The sequence below is a fragment of the Hippoglossus stenolepis genome, chromosome 11 (genome assembly GCF_022539355.2).
Source record: "Hippoglossus stenolepis isolate QCI-W04-F060 chromosome 11, HSTE1.2, whole genome shotgun sequence".
In the NCBI taxonomy this organism is placed as follows: Eukaryota; Metazoa; Chordata; class Actinopteri; order Pleuronectiformes; family Pleuronectidae; genus Hippoglossus; species Hippoglossus stenolepis.
In genome coordinates this window covers 1,685,567-1,702,345 of record NC_061493.1, presented here as the reverse complement: position 1 = coordinate 1,702,345, position 16,779 = coordinate 1,685,567, and the positions used below count along the sequence as shown (strand labels likewise).

Here is a 16,779-nt window from a genome sequence, read left to right as displayed (position 1 = left end):
CACTCAACAAAATCACAACTGTTTGCTGTCCTGGCTCCTAAATGGTGGAACAGGCTCCCATTGACATCAGGACAGCAGAAGTCAAGCCAAGAACAAGCCAAGTCCTGCTCTGACAAAGACGAGAAAGTGATCAACGAGAAGAGAGCAGCCTGGAAAGACATGCTTGTGTTGCTTTAATACCCGTCAGCATGTTAATGCCTGTGAACTCAGTGGGTGAATATTGAACTGAGCCAAGGTGATTGCTGTGACATTGTAGAAGGAAACGTTTTGATAAGACGTTTCAAAAAGTCCCTACAGCCCAAATGAGTCTTTTAAAATACTTCAAACTAACACAGTCCACTTTCTCTTCCTCCTGCAAAGTCACCTGAGTGTCAATACAACATCTGATTGTAGGAGGTTTAACTCTCTGATCCAGATCACCAGGAGTAAAGGTTCACGTCTGTAGATATAAGACTCTGAGAAACATCCAGAACAAACCAAGACTATACTTTCAGGGATCATTTCTATAGTTGTTGACTTGAGAAATGTGTTTCTAAAGAGTTTGGTCTCGCTGCCCATGATGAAGAGTTAAGATGTTTCCTTCAGAGCAGGAATCTGGTGGAAGAGACTCTTGGTTTTCTCCACTGTTGATGATTGTTCAGTGTTTCTGGTTGAGGCACTGAAGAAGAAAGCATGTTCTGAGTGGACAGCTGTACTTTGTAATAATTTTGTAGTCAAAATTACTTTAATTCTACATAAAACTGGGAAATCCATCATCAAACTTGTAGCCTTCACTTTGCATAAAATAGGTATTTAGAACAAATCTAAACTATTGCAAATAATATCTTGTGCATTTTGTTTGCACTTAAGAGAAGTCCAATAAAATAAGTTAATACCTCAAATTGTCTTGAAAAACTCAAACATGCAACTTAAGGAACATTAAACTGTAATATCCTTTAATATGGCTGTGTTTGAGAGTGCAAACTCTAATTGGTACCAGAAACAGTTAAACCACCTGAGAAGAACTGCGATTGTCCACCTATTCTTGAATAAATCCACTACTTGAGCTTCTTCACCTTCCTCCACCAGTTTATTGTCTGTGTAGAAGTAGCTGTCAGGCAGCAGGAAGCTGAGGCAGGAGTACGGCAGATTGGACAGGCAGTCTGTGTTGACGGTGACCTGCATGTTGCCAAACAACACTTGGGTTTTGTCGCCGCTGGCGTTGCCCACTTTCTTCTTCAGCTCGGTGAATCTCTGCAGGATGAGCTGGTGTTCTCGGCCTCTCATCAGACCTCTGAAGTTCTGAACAGCAACCAGGTGCCTCCTGCTGCAGGTTGTGAAGAACAAAACAGAAGAAATACAGATAAAGTTCATGCTTTTTCTTCACTCAACAACTTGTCTTAATTACATGAAGATTTCAAGTCATTGAGCATTTTCTGAAACATGATTGTTATGAGAGCAATGACCCACAAAAATCAAAGTTTCATTTGGTCGTGATTGGAGGAGGTTTGTCTTTCTGAATCACAGCTGCTCACCAGGAGTAAAGGTTCACGTCTGTAGATATAAGACTCAGGGAAACATCCAGAACAAACCAAGACTATACTTTCAGGGATCATTTCTAAAGTTGTTGACTTGAGAAATGTGTTTCTAAAGAGTTTGGTCTCGCTGCCCATGATGAAGAGTTAAGATGTTTCCTTCAGAGCAGGAATCTGGTGGAAGAGACTCTTGGTTTTCTCCACTGTTGATGATTGTTCAGTGTTTCTGGTTCAGACACTGAAAGAGGAAACATGATCTGAGTGGTTCTCATACAGCTGTTTAAAATATAAGGTTTATTAATGTTAAGTTAGAGCTTTCATCCTGAGCTCAATGTAATGGCAGAAAGATGAAGGTTTGAGGTGTATCAGTAGTAATGATACTCTGCTCCCTTCAGTGGTTACCAGTGGCTGCCTGCATCCACTTCAAGACACTAGTACTTGTGTACCGTGCTGTGAATGGATCAGGTCCAGTCTACATCCAGGTCATGGTTAAACCTTACACCTCAGCCCGTCCACTCTGCTCTGCCTCTGCCAATCGGCTTGTTGCTCCCTCACTGCGAGCTAGCCACTCAACAAAATCACAACTGTTTGCTGTCCTGGCTCCTAAATGGTGGAACGAGCTCCCCATTGACATCAGGACAGCAGAAGTCAAGCCAAGAACAAGCCAAGTCCGGCTCTGACAAAGACGAGAAAGTGATCAACGAGAAGAGAGCAGCCTGGAAAGACATGCTTGTGTTGCTTTAATACCCATCAGCATGTTAATGCCTGTGAACTCAGTGGGTGAATATTGAACTGAGCCAAGGTGATTGCTGTGACATTGTAGAAGGAAATGTTTTGATAAGAGGTTTCAAAAAGTCCCTACAGCCCAAATGAGTCTTTTAAAATACTTCAAACTAACACAGTCCACTTTCTCTTCCTCCTGCAAAGTCACCTGAGTGTCAATACAACATCTGATTGTAGGAGGTTTAACTCTCTGATCCAGATCACCAGGAGTAAAGGTTCACGTCTGTAGATATAAGACTCTGAGAAACATCCAGAACAAACCAAGACTATACTTTCAGGGATCATTTCTATAGTTGTTGATTTGAGAAATGTGTTTCTAAAGAGTTTGGTCTCGCTGCCCATGATGAAGAGTTAAGATGTTTCCTTCAGAGCAGGAATCTGGTGGAAGAGACTCTTGGTTTTCTCCACTGTTGATGATTGTTCAGTGTTTCTGGTTGAGACACTGAAGAAGGAAGCATGTTCTGAGTGGACAGCTGTACTTTGTAATAATTTTGTAGTCAAAATTACTTTAATTCTACATAAAACTGGGACATCCATCATCAAACTTGTAGCCTTCATTTTGCATAAAATAGGTATTTAAAACAAATCTAAACTATTGCAAATAATATCTTGTGCATTTTGTTTGAACTTAAGAGAAGTCCAATAAAATAAGTTAATACCTCAAATTGTCTTGAAAAACTCAAACATGCAACTTAAGGAACATTAAACTGTAATATCCTTTAATATGGCTGTGTTTGAGAGTGCAAACTCTAATTGGTACCAGAAACAGTTAAACCACCTGAGAAGAACTGCGATTGTCCACCTATTCTTGAATAAATCCACTACTTGAGCTTCTTCACCTTCCTCCACCAGTTTATTGTCTGTGTAGAAGTAGCTGTCAGGCAGCAGGAAGCTGAGGCAGGAGTACGGCAGATTGGACAGGCAGTCTGTGTTGACGGTGACCTGCATGTTGCCAAACAACACTTGGGTTTTGTCGCCGCTGGCGTTGCCCACTTTCTTCTTCAGCTCGGTGAATCTCTGCAGGATGAGCTGGTGTTCTCGGCCTCTCATCAGACCTCTGAAGTTCTGAACAGCAACCAGGTGCCTCCTGCTGCAGGTTGTGAAGAACAAAACAGAAGAAATACAGATAAAGTTCATGCTTTTTCTTCACTCAACAACTTGTCTTAATTACATGAAGATTTCAAGTCATTGAGCATTTTCTGAAACATGATTGTTATGAGAGCAATGACCCACAAAAATCAAAGTTTCATTTGGTCGTGATTGGAGGAGGTTTGTCTTTCTGAATCACAGCTGCTCACCAGGAGTAAAGGTTATAGACTATACTTTCAGGGATCATTTCTAAAGTTGTTGACTTGAGAAATGTGTTTCTAAGGAGTTTGGTCTCGCTGCCCATGATGAAGAGCTAAGATGTTTCCTTCAGAGCAGGAATCTGGTGGAAGAGACTCTTGGTTTTCTCCACTGTTGATGATTGTTCAGTGTTTCTGGTTCAGACACTGATGGTGGTAACATGTTCTCAGTGGTCAGCTACTGTTAATTAATTGTGTTAATTACAATAAATAGCTGTTAAAAGGATAGTTCACAGAAAAATGAAAATGTATTTTTCTACTTACCACTATGATGGAGGAGGGGGTGTGTGGGAAGTGTTGGAGTCCACAAAACAGTTTTGGAGTTTAAGGTGTAAACTGTGTTAGAGCACAATCCAAGACATTTGAAGTGTATGGTGACCGTTTTTTCAAACGTAAAAACAACCGATAAAATTCTGCTCCTGTGGTGTCATCCAAGTGTCCGCAAGCCCCGACATTCAAATTCAACTTTAAACAGGGTCATTTTTTTTAGCCTAAATGTCCTGTGATCCTCCTCTGAAGCCACGTTCCCGTTCGCATGCACACAAGCTCTCGCCGTGGGTGGAGTGAGCGTTAGCATCTCTACCTCTGCTAGCATGACCTGACTGCTTGCCTGAGGAAGAGTCATGAAGTTATGTGTGGGTGTAACTGAGAAAACAACTCATTTGAAATAGTTGAAAAGCTCCACTTTAAAGCAGGGGGGACACACAGGGGTCTTTGATAGAGCATAATGGGGTTGTCATTGAATGCTGGTTTTCTCCTGATGTTCAAACAGCCATTTAAATAACTCACCATCGAGCTGATTGACAAGTAGGGGTGTCACAGTGATAATGAACATCAGAGGGACGATGCATATCCTGCACACGTGCTGAACGTACCACACTCCTCCAATCTGTCAAATTCCACTTAATCTGCACCTTATCATATTTGCACTATTGCACATTTGCACTATTGCACACACTTGCACTACTGTGTTTTCTTGTTTTTCTTTTTTTTCTTCAGGTGTATATATATATTTAAATATATATATTTTATTTTCTATTTTAATTTTGATATTCTATTTTATCTTATTTTACTCGTTATTTTTCTGCTTGTAATATTATAAGCATTGCTATAAGAGAGCCTGTGACCCAAGAATTTCATTGCAAGCGACTGCTTAATGTAATCATTGCATATGACAATAAACTCTTGAATCTTGAATCTTGAATCAGGCAATGCTACCTTTTAAAAAAGATTTTTAAACTATTGTAATGATTCCATTTCATAATGGCTTCATCAAGACATCATCTTTACAATATGATAACAAAGGATTAGTTCATGTGAATTAGCATTACATTTCTCATCTTACTACTTGCAAAAATGCATTACTACACTGTGACAGCATTTATTAACTTCATAGTGGCATCATGATCATGTCACATGAAGGTATGCCTTTTTTCGCCCATGTAACATTACAAAAATTAGGCATGTCCTTTCTCAATTATATGCAGACAAATTAGTCAATGCCATGTCCATTTCTCCTGTAATAGCTTCACTACACTGGCTTCCTGGTAAATTTACAAATCCCTTAATAACATGGCATCATCGTACCTTAAAGAGCTCATAGTACCATATTACCCCACTAGAGAACTGCACTTCCAGAATTCAGGCTTAATTGTTGTCCCTAAAACCTCCAAAATAGAGAAGGAGCCAGAGCTTTCATCTATCAAGCTTCTCTCCTTTGGAATCATCTCCCAGTTTCAGTTTCTAAGATAAGACTTAAATCCTTCCTTTTTGATAAATCTTAAGCTTCTTTCAGACAAGCGCTGAACTCCGCAGATACTGTGTATTTTCCATGGAGGAGGTGCATGTGTGAACACAAATGTCCGAGTGAGAGGCTCCGCAGTTTCTACGGACTTTCTCCGCCTGGATTCACCGTGAGCGAGTGGGGGGTTGATGGCGCTGAAAAATCTAAATACACGTAGAACACACCTACGAAGAAGTCTAGTGAGTTGTGCTGATAAGAGCCCAATTGTTCACCCAAAAATGAAAATTCAATCATTATCTACTCACCACTATGCCGATGGAGGGGTGGGTAAAGTGTTTGATTCCACAAAACACTTTTGGAGTTTCAGGCGAAAACAGTTTTGCAGCCAAATCCAATGCAATTATTGTCTTATCAATACATGTTACTGACTTGACATCTTCCTTGGAGACCTTGTACTTCATCGTTGCATGGATTGCGGTGGCAGCTGATCATGGATTATGATCAAAATTAGATTGCTTGTAAAATAAGCCTAATCATATATACTACTATCACATCTAGCATTACAATTGCCATTGCAATTGGGGTCATGTAGTAGAGGGGTGCTACATTCCCATACAGGATCGGCTACCACAATTCAAAATGGCCACCGATGCACACACTACATTTCCCAGAATGCCTCATCGCTCACCCGGGTGTAGGTGCTTAAGCCACCTAACTGAAGCAGGACTGGAGAGCTTGACAGAGGAGAGGAGAAGGGCAGACGGACAGAGAGCACACGGCTGGAAGGAGCTGGGAAAACAGACTTTGAACTGACAACTACATGCAGGAAAATACAAAAACAGACAAAGAACTATTAAGAGGAAGAAGACCCTGTAGCCGGGGGGAACTGGACATTCTAAATTGAGTTCTAAGATCCACTTTCTCCTCTGGGATGTTTTACATTTATAGTTGAATTTTGAGTTGCCTGTTTACGGAAAAATAAAAAACCCTGTTTTTTCAGTTATATGCACTACCCCACCCTAGCCCGCCCTAGTGACCTCTCGTGACATTACAACATATAGATACTTTAAACATTGATACTCCTCTCCATATATGTTAGACACTGTCTTTTCTCATGAATGTTGTAAATATTGTTGTTTTATTGTGTTCTGCTACACGTGGCATCTATTGCACTTCTGTCTTTCCTGGGAGAGAGTTCCCTCATATGTGGCTGAAGTTTCTACAGTTTTTTCCCCCACTTAGAGTTTTTTGGTAGTTTTTCCTCACTCTTGCTGAGGGTTAAGAGCAGAGGAAGCCCAGCAAATGTAGTGAAACAGCCTCTGTGTATGTTTGGTTTCTCTCTTTGTCATTGTTTTTAATTGATTTGAAATGGTGCAGAATATGTGAGTAAACAAATCTGCCCCCACGGTAATTTTATTTCAATGAATTTAGCTCACAGTGATTCTACAGCTCAGGCAGAAGCTAATCAGTGGAACATCTTTTGTGTTGTTTTTCAAATTTGAAAAATGTGGTGCTATGGTACACTGCACTGCTGCTGTTTGGTGTTCTGCCACGCTCAGAATTGCCTTTTAGTCAGACAACATAGATTTGCCAGAAAATAACAAGAAAAGAACTAATGTTATATGTTAGCTACCAGGTCTGCACACACAGTAACAGGCTACCACAAACACAGGTATACAGCTACATTTATTATATTCAATATTCAATATTTAGTTCCCTATTTATCTCAGCTTGTCATGTCATCGTGGTGACCATGCCAGTTGCCTGGCTCACTGATCTGCATTAAAAGTCCAGAAGCACAATCAACTTCTTTTGGTCTTGCTCCTGAATGTTCTTTGCCTCTTGTTCCAGGTCCCATGGAGGCTCCTCACTGGAGGAGGGTCGCATTCCTCGGCGTCACGCCTCCATTCATGCCTCAATGGACTCAACTCGATCCAAGCAGCTCCTCAGCCAGTGGAAGAATAAGAATGATAACAGGAAGCTGTCCCTACAGGTAATGGATGGAATAAGACCAGCCTCCTCCTCATCTCCTCAGAGGAACATGGAGCTGCGCTGCTCCTCTGAACCATCTGCCATGGGCCTGGAGGCAGAGCTCCGTGGTGGAACCCACCTGCCCTCCATTATGGGCCAGGAAGCGGAGCTGCGTGCTGGGGCCCACATTCCCGCTCAATACATGAAGCTAGCTGCTAGCTCTGTTCCTATGACCAATCATAATCACATGGCCCATAATGGCAGCACTGGATTGGCTGGTGGGGCCAGAGTGTCAATCCAATCCCGACCTGGATCCTCCCAGCTGGTTCATATTCCTGAGGAGGAGAATCCCAACAGCAGGGATCAGGAGAGTGAATCAGAGGACAGCATTATGGATGGTGGCGGGTCAGTGAGGGAAAAGTGGCTGAGAGTGGCTGAGAAGACCACCATCCCCTGCAGGCCACTAAGTGCTGGAGGACAGCCTCGTCTAATGCAGGTAAATCATTCTCTTTCTTTACCTGCTTATACATTTTCTTTATATCTGTCCGTTATGTCATGTATCTAAAGTAAGTCAATTTACAGTCACTTGGCAAGTACTTGTGTTTAAAAACATGCATTCCTCTCAAATAAATAATTATAAGCAGACTAGATTACAAATCATTTTTCAAATCATGATTACTTGTGCAGTGCCCAGTCTAAACCCATTTGGAATGGGCTGTTTGCTTGATCTGTTTTGATGCTCTGCAGCTACTTCAGAATTATTCCTTGTCAATAGTGAGTCCTAAAACAATTGTACAATATACTGCAACTTTTTTTCTTATAAACAGTCTATGTTGCAGAGTGAAGTCAGAAAACTCTCCATTCATCCTACCTGGATTATCTGCCATGTGCTTCGATGATCAATCGTGATTCTGTTTGCACCGATTTCAAAGTCATTGTTTTTAATAAAATGTAACTGAATATATCTGAAATAATCTGATTTTCAAAATGATCTCGGGTGACAGATATTAACGGCCGCAGGCTGCCAGTTGCCGACCACCGGTGTTTTTGAGGACGTAGAAGAAGACATGTTCAACTTACTCCCCAGACTGAAGGCACGCTACCCCACCCCCACTCAATGCTACAGTTTATTACAGTTCATGTGTTCAAGTCTCACGCACCAAATTTGACACTGCACTTCCTTGGGCTATTCAGAATACATGTGCCATCCACATACACACAGAAAGACACACGTTTGTGGAATTAGTAGATGGATATGAATGATTATCAATTAATCTGCTTGTTATTTTGTTATTGAATCATTTAAATGTTTGACAAAAGTTAAAAATGTCGATTATACATACATATATGTCTATTATACTTTATATTATAGCCATTTAGAATTTCCACATTCAGTACAGCTTATATGCTTTGTGGACAACTGGCACTCATAGCCTTTTTGTTAAAAAGGCTTCTTAAATATTCCTCCGGATTAATAAATTATTTATCTATTGTATCTGTCTAGTTATAGTTGTACCTCTCCACCTACAAGAAGACCATTTTAACCATCCTCTTCTCTTCCAGGTGATAGCTTTATCCAAACAGCAAGGTCTGCTTCACTCTCCTCGTTCAGAAGATGGTGGATCCATCAGGTACCGAGCGCTGATGGACCAGGACCCTTCACCACCCACCTCCACCACCGGAGCAGTGGGAGGAGGTCTGTATTGCTAATAGTGTTATATATACTTTGTATCTGCTGTGCATCTGAACATTAATAAACCCTTGTGACATCAGTCCTGAAAGGCTAGTATAATTACCTTAAACAAATGAGCCAACCACTGCGAAGACTTGCAGAGATGACTTAAGACTGGGGTTAGCCAACTGTTAGCCAACGTTGACAGCAATGTGTGAATGGTCGTAACCACAGCCAATGAAGACAAACAGCTTGGGTTAATTGACCCTTCATCACACTAACTAGTTATATGCAGAACTGTAAAAGGAGTTTCTAGATTAAGCTACTCAGGAAAGCGAACTTTGCTAAACAGAATCAGTTTACAGAAATGCTTATAATAACTATTTCCCTACAAAATGTATTCAACATTCAGATACTGTTAGAGTGACTTAGTTCAGTTTGATACTGTTGGAGGAAGTACACACATGAATAGATTAATGACTACTGCCACTCATCTACAACCAGTAGAGGCTGGTTCATAAAAGCCTGTATAGAAATGTTAAACATAATTTGATTATATAATAATAGTTTACTCGTACAATGCTCCTGGTAGGCCGTAAGTATCTGTGAGTCTTCAATATAAGTTGTTTTCAAATTGTATTTGGTTAATTTCTGTCTTAATACATATACATCCTGGTGTGGGGCACCGGCCAAGTGGATGTCAATGTGTGTCCTTAAACTTTGACAACCATGGGACCTGAAGCTGCTTTTTAATTGGTTGTTGTAGATTTTCAACTGGACGCAGCTCTCTGCTCACTCCCACTTTTATTTACAGCCAATAGGTATTGATTTACCTTTTTTAAATCTAATGTGATTGGTCGACCCTTGACACTGTCTCAGGTACTTCCAACGTCACTGAGTTACTTTAGATGCGAGCTGACCGGTAAACACACGGCAACTTCAAATGAAGCTGCTGTGAATCAGCACCAAGTGGCGAGCTTACAGCTTCTACCGCTCTTGTTATAACAAACAGAGTTGACTAACTGGATGTGGGTAAATGTCTTTGACTGCTTCACCTGTTTGCGTTTGAGACCTAAAGCCTCTTTCTGAAAAATGCAAACAGCATGAAAGTTGCCACAGTCACAATGAGGCTACATTTTCGATGAAGGCTACAAGACTGGCATATTGTGTGTTGTGTTGTTTTTGTTGAGTCTGGCTTCAGTTTGTTTCAAAACTCCAATGGCCAACTGTCTTGGGAAATTATTTAGTTGTTATCTTTTAAATAAGCAACAAAATTATAAGGTAAGGCAAGGAAATCATGAAGTACTGGGAGACAGACTGATGGACTGTTGATTTTGGTCGTTTCATAACTTGACAGGTTTATCCTTGAAGGGAATTTGTTCAGCATTTGGAGAAATACACTTATACAATCGATGTATATCAATTTCAACCCTGTGCCTCCAGCACTGTTATACATGTAGGAATATTCACTTTGTCTTCACACCAAGGCCGGAAGTTGTAATTGGAGTTTCTTCCTTCCCAGCATAAGAAAATGTAATTTCTAAAATAATTTTCAGAGCATGGCAGGGAGTGGGAGTATCCGATTTTTGACTCCGCTGCTTAGTGCCACATCATTCAACATGTTATTGTTAACAGGAGAACATATTGAGTTATTCATTTGTCTTGTTCTTTTAGGAGGTTTGGAAAGAAGTGGCAGTATAGTCCGTGTTGATGCCCACCCAGAGTCCAGATCAAACAGACCCGTGGTAAAACCTCCTAGCACTGATGGAAGTGGCTCCTGGCGATGGAGACCTCCGGATCAACGAGCGTCTCTCCGACAATCAGCTTTCGCTCTCAATGACCTCAACATGCACACAGACAGCTGTGATTCGCTGAGGGATGGAGGGTCAGTGGATGGATGGAGGAGTGTCACAGGGACTGAAAGTGAGAGTGAAGGGGGAGGAGATGGAAGCATGGGAGGAATGGGTGGAGGAGGTGCATATACAAACCACCCACATATTGTACACACTGTACATCCCTTACATCCAAATAACCCCAACAATTTCCAGCACCCAAATTTTAATACCATCAACCCCAATAACCCCAACTATAACAATGCTCACCCTATTTTCAACCCCAATTCTACCAGCGCCAATATGCCATTCACTCCCACTGCCACCTTTGCCCCTCCTTTCCACCCCCACCCTCAGGCCATCACTACCATCAGGGTCACCCCAGTTGAAGGGACGGCGGCCAGCAGTGACGGTGGCTCAGACTGCCAGTCGGTTGCCTCATCTAGCCGGGAATCCACCCTGAGGAGGAAGAGTGGCTCCAACATTGTCCACGTACCAGATCGAGGCCCCACCCCTGACCTCCACAACAACCACCGCCTCTGTGATGACAGTGACCGCCTTGACCATGAGAGCAGCAACCGTTTCCACGAAAATCTCAGAAGTTTTCAAGAAAACCCCATCTACCCCAATCACCCCAACTACGCCAACAGGCAGTTGCAGGCGATGTATGGCCGTCCCAGCCCTACCCCTCCCCCCACCTTACCCCGCCCCCTGCTTAGCCACACTCCGCCTCCTACACTGGGTTTGGCTTATAAAGAATGACACGCTCAGTGTTAACTTCAGCCATCTGCACCATGATCAAATATTTATCCTACTCCAGTATGACAAAAAACTAGAGTGTAGGAAATTCAGTTAAATTTGTCCGTCATCCAAGGTCAGTCTTTAGGGGATGATCACAAAGTCCAACCCACAAGCTTTCATCTCGCCAATGGTTTCCTTCCACCCTCCCAGCTGGTTTTGTACCCAACTGGGTAAATGATATGCCTTGTTAGGATATGTAGTGTAGGCTTATGCAGACCTCCACTTTGGGTCATAAGCCATAGAGAGTACAAACATAATTAGCCCTGCCCCAATTTTCCATCAGAAAGGACTTCAGTCAGGGGTGAGTTTGATTCAGTATTTTGTTTATTTATATATATTTGTGGGGGGGGTTGGACTGCTGGATAAGCCAGACAAATGTTCTAAATGTATTGATTAAGCGCACTTGCTTCCTGGATGATGGACTAAATAAACTGTTGACCTTATGACCCACTCAAAACTACAGATTCCAGCCTCTGGCTCTCTGCCAGTGAGGTTGGATTCAGCTCAATGACTCTGCCCCCTTCTCCCCTGACTGCTATGTCAGCTGTGAATGGGACTACATTTCTATTACTAACATTTATACAAATATTATCGGCTTTCATCCTGTTGTCAAACACAGGTAACATATTGCTATATAAACTTTACAGTGTAAAAACATGCCATTAGATGTAAATTGCATTCAAAGCCCATAATTGTGCTGTGTTTGTACATATATGAATGGGCGGCCACAGTGGACTATAAACCCACAGTCTTGTTTGTGTCTGGGCTACAAGGAGTCCCTTCTGGGCAATAACAGTAATGGTAATGGTGGTGTTGTGATTGTGTTGGGTAAGAACAATATCATGGGACCTACAGTACATTTTGCTTAAATATAGTTTAACAAACGCTCTATTTTTACATGCTGTGTTAATGTGTGTGCAGTACTTGAATTATCCTTTCTGTGTAGTAGCTGTACTGTACACTGCCATGTGAGCCATTTGTACAAACTCTGACCACACTTGGGTGGCTGTGGCCGAGGGGTAGAGTGGTCGTCCTCCAACCTGAAGGTCAGCAGTTCAATCCCCAGTATTCCCCATCTGCATGCCGAAGTGTCCTTGGGCAAGATGCTAAACCCCCAATTGCCCCTCATAGAACAAAAAAGTGCTGCTAATAGATGCACTGTATGAATGTGTGTGTGTGTGAATGGGTGAATGTAAAACTGTAATGTAAAGTGCTTTGAATGGTCATCAAGACTAGAAAAGCTCTATATAAATACAAAACCATTTACTTCAGTCCAAACACTGGCTTTTTCCTCACAGAATCCTGGGTGTAAACATGGTGCAGCATTAGGGCCTCCGCTGAGAGAACCTTTAGTTATGAGACAGAGCTGTGATTCTAGCTGATAAAGGTCATATCATTTGATTAGAATTGTTGAACTTTGTGATTGATCATGAAATAACATGTAAACAACTTAGTTGCAATTTAGCACCAAAAAAGGTAAAATATAACAAAAATTAAATGTAATTTTACAGTTAAGTATAATATGCTATGTACCTGATGTATTGCCCCCCCCCAAAAAAAAAACTCACAGTAAACAATAAAGTGTTATAGTTATATAGTAATTATTAAACAGTCACTTTATTATAAAATTATTGTATTATAAAGTTATTATTTAGTCATTGCAGTACAAAACATTTCTTACAGAAGTTATTTATTACAACAGTAGAGTGAAACTTTGCAACAACTTTTAATACATACAATACAATATAACACAATCATTACCATTACAAAGTAAAGCTGACACAAAAAATGCTGTAATATGGCATTTCACATTTTAATAGAAAAAAGGCATAATATTACAAGAGTTAAGTCATGGTTTTACACTATTGGTTGTAGGTCATACCATTAGAAGAAAAAAATCATTATGACATTTTTAAAACAACACAATATTGTCTGTATAAAAGTGTGTTTGTCTTAAAATCCATGACAATAAGATGTATCATTTTGAAACCTATAACTTCAGAGCCCCGGTGACACAGGCTGTTCTCACTTGTTTACTACAAAAGATGTAGTGATATATAAATATACAAATCACATTTTTATCCTTGCGATATTGCAATTTTCATAGAAAATGACAACTTTCTTTTGATAAAATTGTGACTACATTTTCATTAGATTACAACTTAATTCATGTAATATTATAATTTTTTTCTTGGATAATAATTTTTACTTTTTTACTACTTTTATTTTCAAAATCATTTCCCCCATTAGCAGTGGCTCTCAAATGACTGTTTTTCTGTAAAATACCACAATTTGCTCGAGTAGTATTTTGCATGTGTGGCTAAAGTCAAAGTATAAAGCCTTCAGACATTTTCACCCCAGTGATGCCGGAGGATAAATATATTGTAATCTATTTTACCAATTATCAGAAACAACACACCGTGTGGATGATTAAACAGACATCACTTGTACTTTTCTTAGCCCAGTGTTTACATTCTTTGTTTAACTTAGAGCCCAAGTGCCATCAAAAGAAAAGTCATGTGGCTGTGGACTAGTCACATAGATCTACTGAGTTAGTGCAAGTTTTAACCTGCCTGAGAACACAAAGATCCTCACATGTGGATCCCGTAGAATTAAAGAAAGCACAATACTGCAGCTTGATGACGGGGTCCAGATAATAACTGAATCCAGAGGATATTATAGCTGTTGCTGTGCACAAGCTCCCACTGCTGGTCAGATGTTGCTTTGCTTATTGCCTTTGGAGGTGCAGGACCTCAATGAAGATAAAGGTGACGATGTTACTGGAGATGATGATGATGATGATGATGATGATGATGATGATGTACGTTGTAATAGCTCAACATTTATTGTAGAAAGTACAGTATTTTAATTAAACAGGCTGATATATGAATAGTATATGGTTGAATGTGATAGATGCTTTTAACTGCTTGCAACTCATTTACATGTGTTGGTGTATTTAGCATTTTATAATGTCACTTTACATGACGTTTTATATAGTACTTTTGGATCTGTCAATAACTTCTGGAAAACAGGTGGTGAATTGCTCCATGTTGCATTATGGATGTAAATTAGATATTAGTAATTTATATTTAGGGTAACCAGTAATAACAATATATAACAATACAATCACACAATCATACGAGCACAATCATTTAAGGATAAAAGTCCCCTCGGGACCAGTGCTGATGTTCGCCAACCCTCCAGGTGACATCATTATTAAGAACTGTTACTGGCAAGTCTCAGTTGTAGCTAATTCGTGTTAATTCCTGGAGTTGATCAACTAGGATATTAAATTATTCGCTGTTTTCAAGGCTAATATGCTCCCCAATATGCTAGTATTTGTAGTGATTATGCAGTTTCTCTCGTCACTCGGCTCAGAGTCCCATACTGTATTTAAACCTTTGGATACTTCTCAGCAATTTGCTGATGTTGACCAATTAAGCTCCCATTTGGTTTGCAGCTCATTCTCACCACATATGTAGACAAGCACAAGCAGTCATTTTACCACAGAAATACAAAGGTGTGCCCTTGGCAGGTGGATGTGCATCACTTTACCCCAAGAACCTGGTTACACTTAATAAGATTTCATTTTAATAAAGTTTTTATATACAGCAAGGCTTTACTCAACAATTTAGTTGTATTGTTCACTAATAACCCAGCCCTTAACCAAAGCTGCTTACCCTGCCGAAAAACATTTGCTAATATTTTCTCATGACATAAACATGTAAATTATTATAAAGGACTATCATAAATATAATATTTTCATAAAGTTCTTAAACCTTTTCATACATACATTTCCTGAATGAGGACTGTGATTCAGTAAGAAGTCCCTGTAAAAAGATTTAATGGAATACATAAAAGAGTGACAGGTGTGTATAGACTCGCAGACAGAGAAGGGTATTTTGGTACAGTGTGTATTTTGGTCTTGAATCAAACAGATGTAACCTAGTTTGATGTAACAGGCATGTCAGTGAAGTATAATGTAATTTCAATGCACTGCCCGATACAAATATTTTAAAGTGAATGTAATACACTTTGAGTTTCGTGTGCGACATCAACAAAGAATCAGTGTAATGGAATAGTTAACATTAACAGCCTTGTTATATGTTGTAGAGGAAATGAGAAAGTGATTTTGGAATACTGACTTTTGTTTGTGAGGTGGATTAGAGTTTATGAAGGAAGGTGTACAATCAATAGTCAAAGCACTGGAGAGATTTTAGCCCAAGTTTCTGCTCATAACTTATGTTGTGATGTCTTTATATTCTGGGTATTGATACTGTGTCTGGTTTATAGTTGTTATTATTTTGCAATCCTATAATTTAAAATCATGGTTTTACTCAAATTTGAATTAAGGTCATGGTGGGTGAAGGTGATGTGAAGCACAACATGGATGAAAGAAGCTTATAGTCCCTTTCAAAACTGAATTGAATCCACTAATATACATCAGAGCAGCCCTGCATCTGTCTGAGTAAGAAGTGGTACTGTGTCCAAGCAGATTTGTGGATGCCAAAATGCAATTGTGCTAAGCTTCAAATACAGTTATTACAATAGACACTCCTCTTTAATGTTGACATGATGGCACTGTGAGCCCAACAGTTAGCATTACCCTGACAGAATGTCACTGGGCCTGATCATTACTGTCACAAAAGAAGCACCCACCAGCTAAGATCAGGACCCGAAACCCCATTTAGCAAGAAGAGACCCCTCTATTCACAGTCCTATTATTTGTTTGTTTTTTCTGTACAGTAATGAGATGTTTTCATTTACAAATAATTCATGTATTAATATATGATGTGTTGTTTGGAAGTAAATATTATCTAAAAATCTAATTGTATTTCAATATTTTATACAGTTTTTCCACTGCTACATATTTTCTCTTGCAGCAGAATTAGTGTGACTAGCTAGTCCTTATCTCTGAAGTCCATCTCACAGTGTTGTTAGCTTGCTGCGTTATTAACTTAACACTCAAGCCAGACTTGTTTGCGGCCTTAACAAGTACATTTTGTTTTAGCTGGTGATATTATTGTGTGTATGAAAATGGGTTAAATGGGCTTAAGTGTACGTTTACATGAGAGTATGGTGTGGGACTGGTTGAAATGTGGGTAACAGTTTATTA

At 40.0% G+C, this 16,779-nt stretch overlaps 1 protein-coding gene and 4 non-coding genes across 5 annotated transcripts in view; all 5 read left to right on the top strand.

Annotated features, from left to right (window-relative positions):
* Positions 1-12,804, top strand: part of plppr4a (phospholipid phosphatase related 4a) — a 53,756-nt gene extending 40,952 nt beyond the window's left edge. Inside the window, exons 9-11 of the mRNA XM_047341851.1 lie at positions 7,239-7,854; positions 8,922-9,054; positions 10,705-12,804. Of these exons, the coding sequence (XP_047197807.1) occupies positions 7,239-7,854; positions 8,922-9,054; positions 10,705-11,624 (1,669 nt within the window). The 3' untranslated portion in view covers positions 11,625-12,804. The remainder of the gene's footprint in view (positions 1-7,238; positions 7,855-8,921; positions 9,055-10,704) is intronic.
* Positions 479-686, top strand: LOC118118470. Its single transcript, XR_004697950.1, has one exon. It is a non-coding gene; the product is annotated as a small nucleolar RNA U3 (small nucleolar RNA).
* On the top strand, positions 1,573-1,780 carry LOC118118479. The gene has a single exon (XR_004697959.2). It is a non-coding gene; the product is annotated as a small nucleolar RNA U3 (small nucleolar RNA).
* On the top strand, positions 2,560-2,767 carry LOC118118468. The gene has a single exon (XR_004697948.1). It is a non-coding gene; the product is annotated as a small nucleolar RNA U3 (small nucleolar RNA).
* On the top strand, positions 3,611-3,818 carry LOC118118483. The gene has a single exon (XR_004697963.2). It is a non-coding gene; the product is annotated as a small nucleolar RNA U3 (small nucleolar RNA).
* Positions 12,805-16,779: the final 3,975 nt, after the last annotated feature.